Source organism: Belonocnema kinseyi, chromosome 2 (assembly GCF_010883055.1).
Source record: "Belonocnema kinseyi isolate 2016_QV_RU_SX_M_011 chromosome 2, B_treatae_v1, whole genome shotgun sequence".
Classification (NCBI taxonomy): domain Eukaryota; kingdom Metazoa; phylum Arthropoda; class Insecta; order Hymenoptera; family Cynipidae; genus Belonocnema; species Belonocnema kinseyi.
The window spans coordinates 36,041,781-36,060,726 of NC_046658.1; the positions used below are offsets into that span (position 1 = coordinate 36,041,781).

An 18,946-nucleotide genomic window follows, 5' to 3' on the forward strand; every position below is an offset into this window, starting at 1 on the left:
CTAGGCTAGCTTCCCCCTCGAGGGCTGCCCGGCCCGGGGTGACATTCCTTGCCGGCGGCAGCCTCATCGGCCGGCGGCAGGGGGATGCCACCCCGGGCCGGGCAGCTAGGCAGGCACCCCGCTGCGACCAGAAGGCTACTTTCCTCGACTTTCGTGTACCTACCACGAATGACCCTTTCATTGTTATGAACTTGCAATAACTGAAATTATAAAGACTTAGCTCAATTAAATTTGAATTGGCTGAATCAACTTCGTAATATAATTTAAAGAAAATGAAAACAAAGATTTTGAAAATCGGTTAATATCCGAACTAATAAATGAAATATTTAGAAATCTTGTGAATGCAACGAAAGAGCGATAACTCTTGAAGTTATTATCCGATCTTCTTCTACCTTTTTTTAACGTTTATTTGATAATCTAACCAAGCTAACGGAACTTACTAAAATTCTATTGATTAGTATTTAACCAACTTTTCATTTTTCTCAACCGGCTCTAATTCTCTAACAAGGAGAAGGTCAGCGAAGCAAGCAACCGAGCACGAACGACTAGCGTCCAGTGTCTCACTTGGGTTTCAGTATTGTGAAAAAAATCTGAGGGTGGGGCCCCTACCGCTCCCTAGAAAGTGCATAAAAAGTTTGGGAATCGCTGCCCTAGAGCACGGATCTTCAACGAGGAGAAATTGGGTCCCAAATACTCATTTGCAAGATGTTTTGTTTCTACTACTACGCCACCTCACGTGGCACGGAAAATTACCGCTTCACTCTTACAGCTGAGTAGAAGGTCGTGGTGGTAGAAACGAAACATGTGGTAAATGAGTATTTGCGGCTGAATTTCCCCTCGATGACGAGCCCTGGTCTAGAGTGTTCTCTGTGATCGAAAAAATAGGTGAGCTACGAGGGTTAATTCGTGCAATCGCCTTTTCACGATACTCACTCTACTTTGAATTAATTAATAATCTGTGTAAACCGCATACTTACAAGAATAGAAGTAAGCTCTTTAATGTACTCTACAATAATCGACTCATCCTCATACAACATCCAGCTTCTCTGCTGAGAGTCTTCTTTGCAAGAGGTAAGTTCCTTAAATATGACTTTCAACCTATTGGCGTCATAAGTTTCCTCAATGGTCATTTTGGACACACTAAGTGGAACTTCTAGTTGATTTAGAATCGACTCTAAATAGTGGCTCACACTTTGAGGTAGAATCTCATGCAACCCTGCGATGACCACAGAAACAGCAACTTTGGACATTTCATAACTAAGTTGGGTATTTCTTCGGACTTGATCCAACAAGTGATAAGCAGTTTTAGGATTAATTTCAGCCACACTTGCTGATCTGTTCTTAACGGGCGAATGATTAGTTGACTTTTCATTACTTTCAGATTTGCTCTTTTGTACTTCTGCGTTTGAGGCCTGAATTCGCTGCGCCGTTTCGGAGGCCGCTTGTCGTGGTAAAGATTGCCTCCTGTTTTCATTAGGCGAATCACGTCGAGTTTGAGCAGCAATATTGTTTGATTCTGTAAGTTGCTCATCTTCATGTCGAGCATTACTTTTCACACTAGCGTAAGAAGCGTTACTACGCGCTGGCATTACGTCTCCTTGAGGATTGTTGCAGACGATTGGAAAACTATTATTGTCCCTGTCAAGTGTTGTATGCCCAAAATCAGGTGGCATAGGTGCTTGCTTTTTGGTCTTTTTACCTTGCTCTGCTTGCCGTTTCTTTTCTTCTAATTTTGACAATAGAGTCTGGCTATCGGTGACCACTGCGCTTTCTTGTTTGCTACTGTTAGCAGAGAACAATTTAATGCATTCGTCTAAGAAGTCAATCAAAATTTGAGGCTGCACCTGGAAATTTAAAAATATAGCAAAATATTTATAAATGAAAAAACAACTTCTTATGAAACGTCGTTGTAGATATGAAATCGAAAAATCTCATAAAGCTAGGACACTTACTTTTTCTGTTGTCGCATAATTAGAGGGAATGAAACCAACTTGGCCTTCCTTGTTTATCACCTGCCACCAGTTTCTCTGCTTTGTGTTTGATTGTAAAAGGACGAAATAATCATTCTCTCGAAAGCTTAAGGCTTTGGGGAAAGTCGCCTTAAAATCATATAAAGCTCTAAGCATTTCATAGTTTCCTGAAAAAAATTCATGCTATAATTACGGGCAAGTAAAAATATATTTTACAGGTGATCTATAATTATACTGAAAATGTCTCTACATAATGTGAACAATCTGTTTCAATTATCATAATGATTTAATAAGAGAATTTACTTTTAATTAATCTTTGAGTGTTTATCATACACTTTTTCAAAAAATAATATGCATTCAATTACAATAGTTACATAGGTAAGTATATGTATCAATTATCGATGTACTTTAATCAAGCAAAGTAATGCTACCCCTAGGAGAAGTTATATATATGTATGCATATATATTATACAAAATTATTAATTTCGCCCATATAAAGTTATATGCCTCTTTTTAAATGCGTTCTCCATTAATTGTTGGTCGTCACTGGAAGCATATTATCTATATCACATATATGAAAAGATTTTTTTTAACCGCAGAATAAAAATAAAAATTTTGAACACATAATAGCAATGAACATTGCTATTATGAATATAAAGTGTTATTTTGGCAAATAAATTGTTTTTACAACATTCAACCAAATAGCGTTACATAATATAATTGAGAATTGTTGATTCATGTTTTAAAATTATATTATTTATCTTTCAATAGAAACTTAATAGCATATACATAGAAGATAACGAATATTATACATTTATTTTATTTTTTTCCGCTGAAGTCTACTCCCTAATAGCATGGAATGTTCCCTAAGCGTGTAAAATGTCCACCGCTTGGGAACGTTCCACTGGGACCTGAGTGGAACCTTTCATTATTTTTATTTTACAAAACAATTATCACGTAAACTGTAAGAGACAGATAAAAATAAATGTAATTTTATGAGTTTTGAGTACCGCATATCCTACATTGTAATATGATATCCTTATCATGAACTGACATCAAGTTTGGCCTGTCACTTACGGTTCACCCGATATTCATTGATAATAATAATAACGATAATTTATTTTTCGAACGTTCCCAAGCAGCGAATATTATACACGCTCAGGGAATACACGCTCGGTTGACTTTCAGATGTAACCAAAACGATCAATCGCCAGTTGAAAGTCAACTGACGATGATAACATCACTTTAAGGAACGCGCTTGGTTGAAAGTAAACTGGTTTATGTACGTAAAATCTACTTTATAGGTTAATCTAAGACAGAAGGATTGTTGACTTTCCGTCAACGCGTGCGTGTGAATTGAAACTTATGGGTTAATTTAATTAAGCTGATTGTTGAAATTTATCAAATTTATGCGCTATAGTTCAGTTATTAGAAACATGAAATGAATATCAAATTAAAAATTGAATAATTTTAGGAAATACATTTTTTAATTTGAGCATTGAATAAATTATTCATTTATGCCTAATAAATCAATTCTGGTTGAAATTAAGTGACTTACTTAATTTAATGCAAAAATGAAATTCATCTACATTTAAAATGCATCATCTTGTATTACTGTGTTCCGTGCTATTAGAGCTGTATATCGTTATTATATATGGCAGTAAATATATTTTTTTATATATAAAATTAAGTGAAATTAAAAAAAAATATTCAAATTTATTCACACTATCAAGTTACAAAATTAATAATAATAATAATAGCTGGGTTGGTTAGTCGTTCGGAATTCACGTTCGAGGTCCGGGGTTTGATTCATGAGCCGGTACCACTTGCAATTTTTCTATGTACCTTTACCGACGTTCTGATGATTCGGATCCCACCTTAAGCTGTAGGTCTCCCCACCGTGCACCGGCTGCAATCCAGTCCGTTAGGGATGGGTTCAAAATCAGACTTTGCCCAATATGTCGAATTAGGCACACTGCTGTTATCAGCTCACTTGATCGCATTACAAGAATGCGCCCGTGAACTAAAAAATTCCACTCTAATCAAAAATGGCTTCGACATATTAGACTGTAACCATCTTAAGCCTGAGACATCAATTATTATAAAACAAATTTATATCCCAACTAAAAAAAATCTGCCCGCTAGGCAGGCACATTTTCATCAAGCGCTGCGCGCGCGGCTCGCTATTTTGAGCGCGTCTAAGGCGCGCGACTGTTGGCTCTCGCGCTCAAATGTCCATTTATCTCGCGCGTCGCGCTCGATTATATATTTACCTGGCGCTACGCGCTCGGTCTTTATGTTGTCGCACATTCTTGCGCAAACCTTTTAAAGTTAAGACTCAAAACATCCACCACTGTAATTTTGTGATATCTCTTTTGTTAGAGGAGCTGAGCTCGAGAGTTTGAGCGCACCTACGGCAGGTGACTGGTGGCAATCGCACTCCGCGCTCGGTCTTTGCATTTCTCCCGCATTCATGTACAGACCTTTTAAAGTCAAAGATCAACGGACCGACAACTGTAATTTTGTGAATGTGAACTCTACTTTGTTAAAGCTCTTTCCGCTTTAACGAAAACATTCTCATCATATTTATCATGATTATTTTTATATTTGTTTCTTATTTTGTTTAAATTGTATTCTAAGTTGCGCTGAAACATTTATCATTTCAATAAATTCATGTTATTACAATTAATAATATGCATAAAAATTGAATCATACTAATTCTTATTTCCTTGTGTTTATAGTTTTTTTATTTTTAATCTTGTTTTTTACTATTAAAGAGTAACTACTGCGCATTTGCATAGGGTCTAATACAGGAACCTATAATAGGGTCCTATCTAGGATCCTATGTCCTCTTTCGTCTTTTCTGTCCTTTTTCCAAAAATTTAATTTTTTTATTTTGAATGTTATTTTTTACGACTAAAGCAAAAACTACGTGTCCTATAAAAAATTATAGCTCTTTTTTGGATAAACAAGTTTTGTCCCATTTTTTTTCGTAGCTTGTGTCGTTAGCCCAAAACATTTTTTTTTATGTTGTTTTTTACGACTGAAAACAAAAACTACACGTCCAATCGAAAAGTGATTCATTAGAATTTTTAGGTTTTTCCAGGGCGTGCAATTTTAGCTTATTCATTTTTTTTCGTATCTTGCCTAGTTTGACCAAAAATGGAATTATTGGATTTTTCATTATTTTTAGTATAATCAAATTTGGAATTTAAAAATTTTCGACCAAATTGAAAAAGTTGTTATGATCAACTTGTAGGGCTTTCAAAAATCAACGTTTTTCCTCTCTTGACTTTTTTTTAGATCATGCGTTGTTTGACTTAAGATGTTCATTTTAATTTGTTTTTTTTTTTGGATTTTTAAAATTCTCTAACTCTGATCATTTTTTTTTATAGAAAAAACTCATACAGATAAATTGTTTGAATTTCTGAGCACTATGAATAACCGTTCATAGAATTTTGAAATCTTGAAAGAATTTGGTTTCAAAAATTTGAAAATGCGCTCATTTTTTAAATTTTGATCCAAAATAGTTTCTCGGCAAAAATCGTCAGGAAGTCGGAATTCATGACGAAATGTTAAGAAACCGTCAGTACTTCAGTTCGCAGGATAATCCTTTTATTAGAGATCCAAGAATAGAATGTTATAAAACCTAATTCCTTTTATATTCCCCAGGTTATTTAAAATTTATTTATATACATTCTGTTTTTACTTATATTTAATTATTATTATGTATATACTAAATGACTCTGAAGGTGAGGCTGAAAATTTGGTCCGTTTGGACACATCTCATTCACTTTACAAGATACATTATCTTTATCCTAATTTTAAATTTTATAGGAAAATATTTAGGTATCTTGAATCGCCGACAACCACAGATTCTGAATTTCTCTTTTGAATCTGCATATGCAACATTGAAGACAAATATTTTCAAATTCTTAATCATTTTTTTTTGGCCTACCTGCGTTCCAAACAGATGAGCTACCTGATAGGTGGTAAATTAACATATCTTTAAAAATAGTTAGACTCGTCAAGAATAGTCAGGATGTTCAGAAATCGTCAGAACGTCTGTCCATTTGTGACGATTTCTGACTTTTTTTTGTAGGGATGGACTGGACCAACTTAAGTGTCAAACGTGTAAACTTGCAAAATTGCAACCAACCAAACTTAATTGGCTTTAGACTTAAAATCCTATAATTCTATAATAACAAACTATAAATTTACTTCATTAGCACATTTGTAATAAAGATCTAAAAACACATAAACTTTAAATAGTTTACTGAAAATTCACACATGGGACATTCCCTTGGGCTTTAAACGTCGAAGATTATAAATTCTTCATGATAACTTTAAAACCAATTGTAAATGCACTAAATATTCATGGGAATCATTAACAAATTATCATTTTTTGAGAATATATTTCGTGATAATGATAATTTGACAAAATTACTTACCTAACCTAGCCTGGCTATCACCCATCGTGGAAAGTGAAAGATTATTTATATATCGTAATACCTACGGCGGGCAACGCCCAGGTGAACAGTAGGATATTGGAGTGCCACCTTCCACCAGGCATTAGTTTTACTTTCATTTGAACTCAATAAGATATTTTTATTGCTTTTCTACTTTCGCATGCGAGCAGTCAACGAGCAGACATTAATTTGCTTTTGGGATATGCCAAATATTATTGTAAGGTAGTGGACCCGAAACTCGAACAGTACCCGATAGTCGAACAGTCAGAGTTATAGAATTTTAGAAAATTATATACATTTTTATTGTTTCAACAAAATATTTTATAAAACACTTTGATATTCGAAGTCACTATTTGAAATGTCGAAATAAGAAACAAGTGGCGCCATCGATTAGAAAAAAAATAAAAGTTCCTGGCAACTCGAGAAACCAGCTGTTTTTGCCTCTCAGATTATGGATGCTTTGTTGGATCATGCGATAAAGCTAAGAAAGGTTCTTGTGTCGTCATTTTCTATGGATTTTCATTGTTGTTTTAGTTTTTTCGAAGTGTTCGGGTATACCGTCTCGTTTTACAGTATATAACCTAAAACCCGAACACTTATGGGTTTTCATTGATTTTTTTTATAAAGGACGAAGCAGTGTCCAAAAAATACTATTTATATGGTGTATGACGTAAAACAGCGGTAGAGGCTGTTAAAGATGGACAGTCAATGAGAAGTGCCAGTAAACCTTTAAATGTACCTGTCGCTACACTACATTCGAGGGTGAAAGGTACTTTCTGAATGTTAGAAAAGGACCTGCTACTGTTTTCACTGAAGAAGAGCGAGAATTGGTCGATTGGATATTCAGAACTAGCAATGCTGGCTTTCAAATCACCAAAGACCATCTACTTAACAGTGTGTCGATGATTGTAACATCCACAAGTGTCTGAGCGTGTGTCAAACCATAGCCAAATCAAGGACCAAAGTTTTAGAAAAGGGCTTACAATGGTGGTTTGGTGCAGTCAGAAAAGATTTGGCATCTTTGGGTCTTCTCAACATCAAACCAAAGAGGATTTTTAATCTAGACGAGTCAGCTTTCCCTTTCCTTCTCTCTCCCAAAGGTACACCAAGTTATTATAAGCATAGATGCGGCACGGGAGGTCGGAGTGGGAGAACGATATATATATCTAACTACATTTTTGGATTCCTCGAGGTGTTGCCCTCTTCAACTTTTCGAAGTTTGTATGGCAACCGCGTCCTTTGCCTACGTCTACGCTAGGGGTGGGGCCAAGGCGAAAGCAAAGAAACGTAGATGCGGTACGAGTCGTCAGAGTGGGGAATTATATATATATATATATATATATATATATATAGGACATTACATTTTCTGCCCTATCGAGGTGCTGCCCTCACTGTACTACGAAGTCGAATTCTTGTTTTCTCATTCTTCGTAAAATATGACGGTAAAGCAATAGAAAGATTTTTTGAGGTTAGAAAAGTTTGACATGTATGCATATCACTGCATTTTTTCAGATCTGAAGCCTGATCCAGGTTTTCGGTACAGTCTTTTTTTTTAATTAAAAAAAAAAAATCTTGAAAAATCATATTTTTAATTTAAAAAAAACTATTATAGAAAGAAATCTCGAGATAAACAATTGCTGAAACATTTTTCTTTGACAAATATTTTTTTTTAATTGAAATAATCCAATATTTGTACCAAAGAAACAACTTTTTAAATGTTTGAAGTGTTTAAACATTATTGATTAAATTTAAAATTAAAATAATTAAAACAAAATATATTTCTGGATAAGATATTTTCGTTGAAAATGTATATAGTATTTTTTAAATCACAAAAGTTCTTCCGAAAAATCGAAATGCTGATTAAAAAACACGCCTTTTTTTATATCAAATTGCCGGTAAAATTTTTGTATAATTTCAATTTTAAATTGAAACAAATAATTTTTAACACTTTAAATATTCAAAAAAAATATATTTGATACAAATATTTTACTATCGTATTTTTAATAAATAATTAATATTGATTAAAAAACAATTTTATTTGGGGAGTTCAGGAATTTTATTAGTTTTGCAATTTTATTATTCGGGACAGAGAGTTTTACCGAGTCGAGAATTATATTTTTCGGGATATTTCAGCCGTCCCCATAGAATTACAGAAAAATTGCTCTAATCATAATTTCGGCACTGATCTTGTTGATTTTTTTCCACAGTATTAATAAAAAAATTGTGTATGGAAATTTTGAATATTGCAAAGTTAAAGATAATCTCAAGTAAAAATTTAAAAATTCGCTGTACATCCAATTTTTATTCTTGGGTCTTGGCGATTTTTTTCTAATCCGTTTCAGTCACTGATAAACGGGGGTGATTTTCTCTTAGAAAATAAGTGATTAAAATTCGAAAAAATTGGGTAGGCTCTTTTGACATCTAGGTATGTAAAGAAGGTAAACTTCCAGAATTTTAAAAACTAATTTAAGAACTATTTATACTCTTTTAAGATGCCAATTCAATTTACACAACACTAATTGTAAAATTTGCAAATTTTAAGGCCTTCAGTTTAAGAACTTGAATTTTAACGTTAAATATGCTTCATTTTCTGAATACAGCCTTATTGTTTGAATTTTCAGAATTTTCGTTATTGGTTATAGGGTAGATCAAAAATAACATTATAGGATTCGAAATTGTTACAACACGAAAAAGTTTAAATTTAAAATTGAAAAATGCGAAAATAAACCATTTTGCATGTTCATTTGCAATCCAGCGAGTCACTTTCTTCCGCTTTTTTTGAAAGTCGATCCTCTGCTTTCAGTTTTCTTTTTAAAATATACCTTGAATTCAAAGCATTTCAAATTCAATGTTTGCAGCTGCATTTAGATGCTTTTTGTTTTAAATATCAATTAATTAAAACATTTTATTTATTTTTCACGACTGTAATTTATAACTCTAAAAAGGAATAATTGTAGCTCAAACATGAAAAAGTATAGACTAATTTCATATTTAAAGAGATTCTATCACATATATTGAACTATTAAAACCTCTGACCTTTTTTAAGGTTTTTAAAGCTCTTTTAAAAAAATTTTTTAAAGAATTTTAGTTGTGATTTCTTAATAAAAGAATAAGTGCTATTTAGTCTCCAAAACAGCAATTTTAAAAATATTCAAAGCTTTAATGGTTGAGACATTTTAAATTTGTAGTCTTCAGTATATTGAATAATTTCAAATTTAAAGCTATTAAAATATCTCGTCAGAATTTTTGAATTGAAAGTGTTCGATAATTTTAGATTGAAACCTTTCAAATTATTTAGTTACAAATTAAAACCGTACAACTTCAAGTTTTATTAATTTTTTGATCATTTGTCAACCCCACAATTTATTATTATTATTTCAAAAATATTGTTCCTGAATAAATTGACTCTTAGTGTTTCCGATTTTGTTCTGTCACTCAGGGATTGTGTTTTTCATAGAAAACATTGAAATGTGGTTTTTTCACGTTTGTAAAATTATAATTGAAGGTCACTCGGTGTAATTTTCTATAAAAAATATTTACTTACAAAGAATATTGGTCAAACAATAGAATGGATTTCTTCGCCCGAGATACAAACGTAAATTGTACTATAGTAAAAACGACTGGAAAAATTTAGACAAAAATCCAAATTTTTTTTTGACCTATAAATACTCATTTTATTCCCGAAAGATTTTTCAAAAATCTCTTCGAAACACTTTTATTGTAAAAATTTAATTGAAGAAAAATATTTTTTATAAAAATAAAAATAGTACAATTTTTACATACAATTCTTAAAATGAAAAAACTATGTGTCAAAGCACAATCCAGTCCGACTATTTTTCGAAAGTTTCCAATATACAAACAACCACGACATCAATAACAACGACGTAGATGCCAGAGAGACACACAGATACCGACGTAAAAACTTGTTTTTCTGACTCAAAACGTCGAAATTTCATGAAATTCGCGGAAGTCATTTTTCGCATAAAACTCTTCTCATTATTGGATTAGAATGTGATAAAATAATCATGGGGCCTTGAAAAAGTAGCGTTCTTCGCCTCTTTTTTTTCAAATTCGGTAATATCTTATTGTCTGGAATTTTTTTTTGGTTATCTTTCAATTTACGAATTTTACAGGGTCGGGAATTTATTTTTCGGGATTTTTCAGTCGCTTTTTCCGAAAAATAAAATTCCCACATCACTGTAAAAATTCCGAAATTATAACATTGTCGAAATAGAAAAGTTCCGAATTGAAAAATTCTCAACAATTTACAATCTTACAGAATTTGAGAAATGCCGACAGAAAATTTCCGAATTATACAATATCCGGGCTAGACAACTCCCTAATTAGAACAATTAAAAAATAGTTTGATAACAAATTTTTTTAAATAGAATAATAAAATACTTATACCAAAGAAAAAACTTTTTTAATGTTTAAAGTTTCTAAAAATTATTGTTAGAATTTAAAATAACAATAATTGAACAAATGTATTTTTGAATAAAAAACGACGTTTGAAAATGTGCATTGTATTTTTGTATATTACAGAAAAGTTGATTTAATTGAAGCTCACGTATTTTTAAATTTATGTTTGTATCACATTTTTATACAATTATTGTTATTTTAAATTAAAACAATAATTTATCAAAATCAAACGTCAAACAAAATTTCTATAATAAAAATATTTGATTATTGTATTTGTAATAAATAAATAATATTGATCACAAAACTGTTTTCTCAATTTCTGCAATTCGGGAATTTTCTAGTTTGTATATTTTATCATTAGACAGCATTCTGCCTGGAGTTTTATTATTCGGGAATTTTCAAATTCGATAATATTGTAAACTGTCCAGAATTTCATAATTCTAGAATTTTTAAATTCGGGATTTTAAGGTTTCAGAATTTTATAATTTCGGAAATTTTACAGTGTCGAAAATATTTCAAACATTTAAAAAAATTTATAAGATTGTAAAAAAGTCTAGAAGATTTTAAGGCATTTTTTAGCAGAATTTTACATAAATTTTACGACAAAATGGGAATCATTATAAATATATTTAAAAGTTCTGAAAAACTTAAAAAATAATTTGAATTATATATATTTCTAATAAGCTGTAGTAATTATAATAATTTAAAGTTTATTTTAAAATATATTTTATGGAACATGATATTTTTTATGAATATAACAATGAAATTCTGTTCCTCTAATTTTGTTTGCCAATGCGAAACGTAATCTGGTTTGGAACTGCCGGCTTAACATCTAAACACCGACAGAACAATTTTCATATCACTTGGAATTATAATTATATTTTTATATAAGTCTAAAAAAAATCCATAGAAATTTCAGACCATAAAAATAAAAAATAAATAAATAAATAATATTAAAGAACTATATATAGACAATATATAGAATGAAAATGATAAGTAATAATTTTAAAAATATTGGAAAATATATGAAACCGTAATATAAATTATTCATCGATTTTATTTGTGGTATTTATTAAAATAACCATGTTTTGCAAAGTTATAAATGTAAAAATGTTTTGATTAGCAATTTACTAAATTTACTTTCAATCCAAATGGTTCTTGTCCGAGCTAAGTAACCATTAGTGCGCCTCGAGGGGCCTACTGAGAGTTGCTTACAGCGCTCCAAGATGCTGTTGTCGATGGGGGCTATAGCCAAGGAGCGGTGGGTAGAGGGGAACTGACAATTTTCGCCGGACGCGCCGTCTATATTTATCGCGGGTAACTAAGCCCGCACCGCATCTACGTTTATAATATCTTTGGCGAAAGCCAAACCGAAAGTGCCGGTGAATTTCTGTTTCTCGATTCTCGCGCTTGCCATCGCCAGCCATACCTATAGCTGACTCTGAGCTGTCTATGCACGCCGACAATAGTAAAATTATCTAAGAATACACGGTCTAGTCATACCAAAGATATTAGGTCCTAGATACGGCATGGGTCAGTGGTGGGGACGGCCGATATATATATCTAACTACATTTTCGACTATATCGAGGTGCTGCCCTCTTCAACTGTTCACCGTTTCTATGGCAACCGCGTCCTCCTATCACGTTAGCGGGCGGGGTGGGGCCGGGGCGCACACCGAAAGTTGTTGCATTCCAAACCGAACACTTTTTCAGTTCACTGAATGTTTTTTTGAACCTAAGAATTTTTTTGTGAATAAAATATCGAGCTGATACTTTGGGAAATGTATTAGAGTACAATGAAGTACGTTTACGTACTGCATTTCGGTAGGAACTTGACTGAAAATTATTTAATCTTTTTTCTGAACCTCAACATTTTTTGAACGTTCGAACTTTTTTTATATATAAAATATCGGTCTCAAACTTGGAGAAATGCAAGAGCCGAAAGAAAACTACCTTTAAGTACAAAGCTTAATAATAAAAGATGTAAAAAAATATATTTTAACAATCAATTCCAACGGCATCAGCCGGTAACGTTGTACACGAAAATACGAAACCTGGCGGCCGCTAGACGAGGCTCTAGAGAGTTCGTATTTTCGTGTACAACGTTACCGGCTGAAGCCGTTGGAATTGACGGTTGAAATATTTTGTTTACATTTATTATTATTAAGCTTTGTACTTAAACGTAGTTTTCTTTCGGCTGTTGCATTTCTCAAAGTTTGGGACCGATATTTTATGTATGAAAAAAGTTCGAACGTTCAAAAAATGTTGAGGTTCAGAAAAAAGATGAAATAATTTTCAGTGAAGTTCCTACCAAAATGCAGTACCTAAACGTACTTTATTGTACTCTAATACATCTTCCAAAGTTTCAGCTCGATATTTTATTTACAAAAAAAGTTCTTAGGTTCAAAAAAACATTCAGTGGACTGAAAAAGTGTGGTCGGTAATATAGGTATTTAGCTATGTCACATGCCCTTAAAGAGAGCCTACAAATATTCTATTATTGTTATTTAAAAATTTCGATATAATAAATAAATTTAAGAAAATTCAACATTTAAATGAAATTTAGGTGGATTTAAGAATTAAATAAAGTTTAGTTAAATTAAATTAATTTCTCCTCGGGTTTCTTTTAAAAGAGAAATTTTCTAGATACTAAGTAAATAAGTTTTAAAACAATTCAATTCGTACTTTAAGATTTATTGTAGTGCAATTTTAAAAATAAGGGAATAGATTTGAGTTAAATTCAAAATGAAAGTAAAATTTAATTAAATCAAAGTAAATTTCAGTTAAAATTGTAGATGTTGAATGGTGTTAAATGGTGCTAAACTTAAGTACAATCTAGTTAAATAAAAATGAAACTGTCGTTAAATTTTAAATTTGATTGAATTGAATACATATATGTGGGTTGTTTCTTGGATTCAACGATGGAGAGCATTCAAATAAGCTGGAGAAATAAAAAAAAAAGTTCCCTTATTTTTATAATAATTAGTTAATTTCAACAAAAAAACTCAAGAAAGTTATCAGGACTCATAGTTCAAAATTTTTTGGTTTGAATCTTTTCAGAAGTCGACAACGTCAAAATATAAAACGAAGCGTTTAAACTTCAGCATAACTATTTTGCATGGAAGTACTTTATTATTCCATAATTTTATTTCAAATTAGAAGTATGTTAGCAATTAAATAAATATTTCATTCAAAATCATTCAGTTTCGAAAATTGTATTATAACTTTAAAGCCTTTGAAATTAAAAGGTTTTAAAGGAGAGAAATTTGAAATGAAAACAATTTCATTACAGTGTAATTATTTTCTTTTAGAAGCATAAAAAGTAAAATAATTATTATCAAAAGAAACTAGTTTATAAAATTAAAATTCAAAATCTCAGTATTTGTAAAATTTCGAATATTCTTCGAGTATAACCTGTCATTGCAAATTATTTAATTTTAAACGTTTTAAATAAAATCACCTATGATTCGGTAATACATTTTTTTCAGCTTTAGGATATAAATAATTTAAGGCTGCAATAAGCAGATTATTCGATGTCTAACCTCGTGAAAAATTGGAATAAATGTAAAGCCTTTGAAATCGTAAACTTTTTATAAGGAGAGAAATTTTAAATTGAAAGGTTTTAAAATATTTTGAATTTAAAACATTCAAATTGAGTAATTTTATAAACAGAAATTTCAAGAATTGTATTATTTGAAAATTTTGTCATAGAGTTGATAAATTAAAAATGCAAGCATTAATATTTGCTAAATTTTGAATATGCCTGAAGTATAACCTGATAAATTCCTATTATTTAATTTTGAAAGTTTTGAAATGAAAATTGAAATGCAGAATTCTAAATGTTTGTATTTGGGTATTGTCAGATTTTGGAGGCCAATAAATTTTAGTCTAATCAAGTTAGAAGGCTTACAGTTGTCAATTTTACGATATTAAACGCTTATATTCAAAACCAAATTAAATTTCAATGTTAAAATTTTTAATTGTTTAAGATTTGATTCTTAAATTCAGAATTTTTTTAATGCTTTACATTTTTAATTTTACACTGACAAACCTTTTTTTAAATTTGAATCTTCGAGAAAAAAATATTAAATTTTAGTAGACACGACTTTTTTTACTTAAAAAAATTAATTTAGGAAATACCCCGTGCCCCAAGGTGAACAACCCTTCGAGGGGGAAAAATGGGTTAAGCCAAGTCTGCTGTTTGCGTGAAGAAACTCACTATCTTCATTTTGACGTGAGCATTCTTTACGTATACGCTGCAACGCGAAAATGACCCTGACGTCAAACTTTAGAGAGTAACTTTTTTCTCCAAGACGGCAGAAATAATCACGGCTTATCATATAAAAGAAATCCGCCCGCTTCGCTGGCACATTCTCAAAGCGCGCTGCGCGTGCGGCTCGCTTCGCTCGCTAGTTTGGGCGGGCCTAGGGCTCGCGACTGTTGGTTCTCGCGCTTCGCACTCGATAATATATTTATCTCGCGCTCCGCGCTCGGTCTTTGCACTACCGTCCGCATTTGTGCACAGATCACAATGCGATATTTTCTACATTCTATGTTAAAAACTATTATATCGAATGTCTATTACAATTTTTTTGTGTGTACCTTTGTCTGGTACTGCTTATTCTGATATTGCAAAATAATGTTCACATTTTATTTTTCCTGATCCTAATAGGGCCCTGCTGTGGTTATTAAATCATTTTCCCTTTTCTTAAGTGAAGCTGAACACTTTTTTTTAATTTGTCATTAAATAAGGTTCTCAAAGTACCTACGGCCTTGACGATTATATTCTCATTACGATAATCGCGCTTCGCGCTTAACAGTTAGCTTATACAGGCTCTAATTCTTTTGATTTTAGGCTTATCAAGAAATTCGGCTAGAATAGTTGTAAAATATATTTGGTATCTAGTGAAAATTTTGAATGAAATTTTTGGATCTATGAAAAAAATAAATTTTTCTATTTTTTGAAAATTTTGAAAAGTATATAACTTTTCTAATTTTCGTCAAAATTTAAAATTTTATTTTTATAATTTACAAGTCTTTTACCCATCTATAAAAAACTTTTACAAAATTTTTTATGATATTAAGAAAAAAAATTTGAAAATTTTGAAAATGCTATAATTTTTTAAATTTTGGGCTAATGGAAAAAATCGGCTAGTATAGTTTTGTAATATATTTTCAAATTTTGGAAAATGCTCCCAATTTTTAAATTTTGGTTCGAAATATCTGATTAACGAAATTAGCCTTCATTTTGGGTACCTTCAGAAGTGTATCAAATGCGGACTCGATTGGACAAATCCTTCAAACATTAGCGTGGCTACAACATTCAGGCAACCATACAGACAGACATACAGACAGAAACCGATGAAATTGGATGATTTTCAGATTCTGAGAGTGCCGAAACGTGAAGATCCGTTAAAAAGCTTTAAGCATTATAACGCTAGGCGTAAATAATTTTAAAATATATTCCTTTTGAATTTAATAGACTCAATATTAAAATGGAAGTTTTAATATTGTCAGAAATAACTATTTACTTTTAACTTCAAGTACCTAGATGACAGTTTTGACTTGTCATATGTACAATTGTAATTTTTACATTATGTCTAATTCTCTACTATGTTATGAATTTCAGTTAGAAGAAAATTGTGAAAAATACAATAGAGCGGAATTAAACTTCGGGTTTCAATAAAGATCTTTGAAAAGGAGTATACAATTTTGGAAAAAATAAGTCTAAAAAAAAGTGCCAGATCATTTATTTTTTGTTTCGATTCATAATTTTATTCAAATATGAAATTTCTTCCAAATTTATTTTTAATTATGTAAGAAATAAACATTGTTAATATGTTTTTCAAATAAAAAAAGTCGGGTTTTTTGCATGATTGTCGTTCTTTTTCTTAAAAAACCTTTTTTTTGTTAATGAGGTAATTTATTTATAATACATAAGCCTTTAAAATTTAATACAAGAAACTGAAAATTAATGAGATATTTAAATTATTAGAAAATAAATTTATTTACGAACAAATTTAAAAAAGCAAGTTTTTTTATTAAAGGAATGAACTTAAAATAATTTATTTTAGCAAAATCAAAAATTTTGAATGGAATGAAATATGTAAACAATTAAACAAGTAAAATGCAAACAAAAGCTTAATCGACCAGCCGAAAAATATAGTTTTCTATACATGACCGTCGGAAAAGATTAAAAAGTTTCAATTTAATTTTCTCAATAAATACAAAATGAAGGAAATAATTAAATGAAACTAAATAAAAAACTAAGGAAACTTATATATTTATTACAAATAATATAAAATAAAAACGGCGTCAAATTCTTTAAAGAAATATAGACTATTAAAGTACATAATAGTTCTGTGAATTTATAGCATAAGTTTATATTATTTTTCATGATTGCGGTTTAAAAAATGCAATTAGCTCAGATATTAAAACAACAAAAATACGAAAATTATGGCATTTTTTACGTCCAGTTTCAGTATTAAATTCACAAATTTTAAAAAACGCAACATTTCAGAAGACATTTGTCTAGGTCTATAAGGAAATTTAGGGAAAATATTTTTTTTTAAAGTTTTTACAACGAAATTGCTACTCAGAATTTTTATTTCTTTAACCAGAAAAAAATAGATTTTATGCTTTCACGATGATTCATTTTGACAAAAAGAGATATTTCGGGTTTCAATCGTGTAAAAAAAACTACGAATTGTTTGCCGACGTTTCGTGAACATTGCAGTTCACATCTTCAGGGCTGACCTGGAACTGAGGTATCAGGTCATGTTGTTCTTAGGTATACTCTCTACGATGCATGTGATTCGCCAGAGCGCCCCACCGTGGGGAACTTGTTGAACTTGATTAGCCAATCAAGTCTTTTTGGTCAGCCCTACATGTATGTGGCCGAACTAAAAGCAATATATATATATATGGAAGACCACAAACTTGCCTGCCGCGCTAACTACCGGTATGTGGTGCAACCATCGACATATAGAAATGGACCGGTAACGCTTTGGGGAGAACTGAAATGGGCTCTAGAGAGAGAAAAAATATATGAGACGTTCATCTGTCTTTATCTATTTCAGGACTCTCAACTGATTTGGAGTCCCGGGTATTGCCTAAATATTCTGTACGGTTAATTAAAAAAAAGATAAACAATACATTAGAAACTTGTAGTTATAATAAATTGAATTTTAAAGAACATACATGTAAAATAACCTGTTTCAGATAGATTATTTTAAAAACTTGGTAACGTTGAATTCTTCTTGAAACTGTCAAAAATTTGAACAATATTTCTATGACATAAAAAATAATCATTTGTATTGCTGAGGTACACAACTTCATATTTTGAGGTTTTGTTTTTGTTGTAAAATTCTTTATTTTACTATATTCAATAACTTTACTTACGTATAAAAACATATCCCTATATAAACGTCTTGACAACGCCCACAAACTACACAGGCTGTAACCATTTTTTATATTTATTTACAATAAATTATAAATAAATCAATTCTGAAAAGTGCGATAAACGTCACATTATTGGGGCACTCGCGACACAAAGCACGGTCCTGTGCTGCGCCAAACTTCACCCAACGAAAATATTTTCGACCTATCAGCTTTATCTAGAAAGAGATAGGTTTACATCTCATATGTTTTTTCTCTCTCTAGAGCCCATTACTGTTCTCCCCACAGCATTATCGGTCCATTTCTATATGTCGATGGGTGTAGCCAGAGATATTATAAACGTAGATGCGGTACGGGGCGTCGGAGTGGGGAATTATATATATAGGACATCGCATTTTCTGCCCTATCGAGGTGCTACCCTCATCGTACTACGAAGTCGAATTCTTGTTTTCTCATTCTTCGTAAAATATGACGGTAAAGCAGTAGAAAATTTTTTTGAGATTAGAAAAGTTTGACATGTATGTATTGCTGAATTTTTTCAGATCTGAAGCTTGATCCAGGTTTTCGGTACAGTCTTTTTTTAATAATAAAAAATTGTCTCGAAAAATTATATTTTTAATTTTAAAAAAAGTATTATAGAAAGACATTTCAAGATAAACAAGTGCTGAAAGCATTTTTCTTTGACAATTT

At 31.2% G+C, this 18,946-nt stretch overlaps 1 protein-coding gene across 1 annotated transcript in view; it reads right to left on the bottom strand.

Annotated features, from left to right (window-relative positions):
- Positions 1 to 18,946, bottom strand: part of LOC117168187 — a 63,194-nt gene that overhangs the window by 18,390 nt on the left and 25,858 nt on the right. Inside the window, exons 12-14 of the mRNA XM_033353646.1 lie at positions 18,417 to 18,425; positions 1,953 to 2,137; positions 978 to 1,844 (exon numbers count right to left, since the gene is read on the bottom strand). Coding sequence (XP_033209537.1) covers positions 978 to 1,844; positions 1,953 to 2,137; positions 18,417 to 18,425 — 1,061 coding nt within the window. The remainder of the gene's footprint in view (positions 1 to 977; positions 1,845 to 1,952; positions 2,138 to 18,416; positions 18,426 to 18,946) is intronic.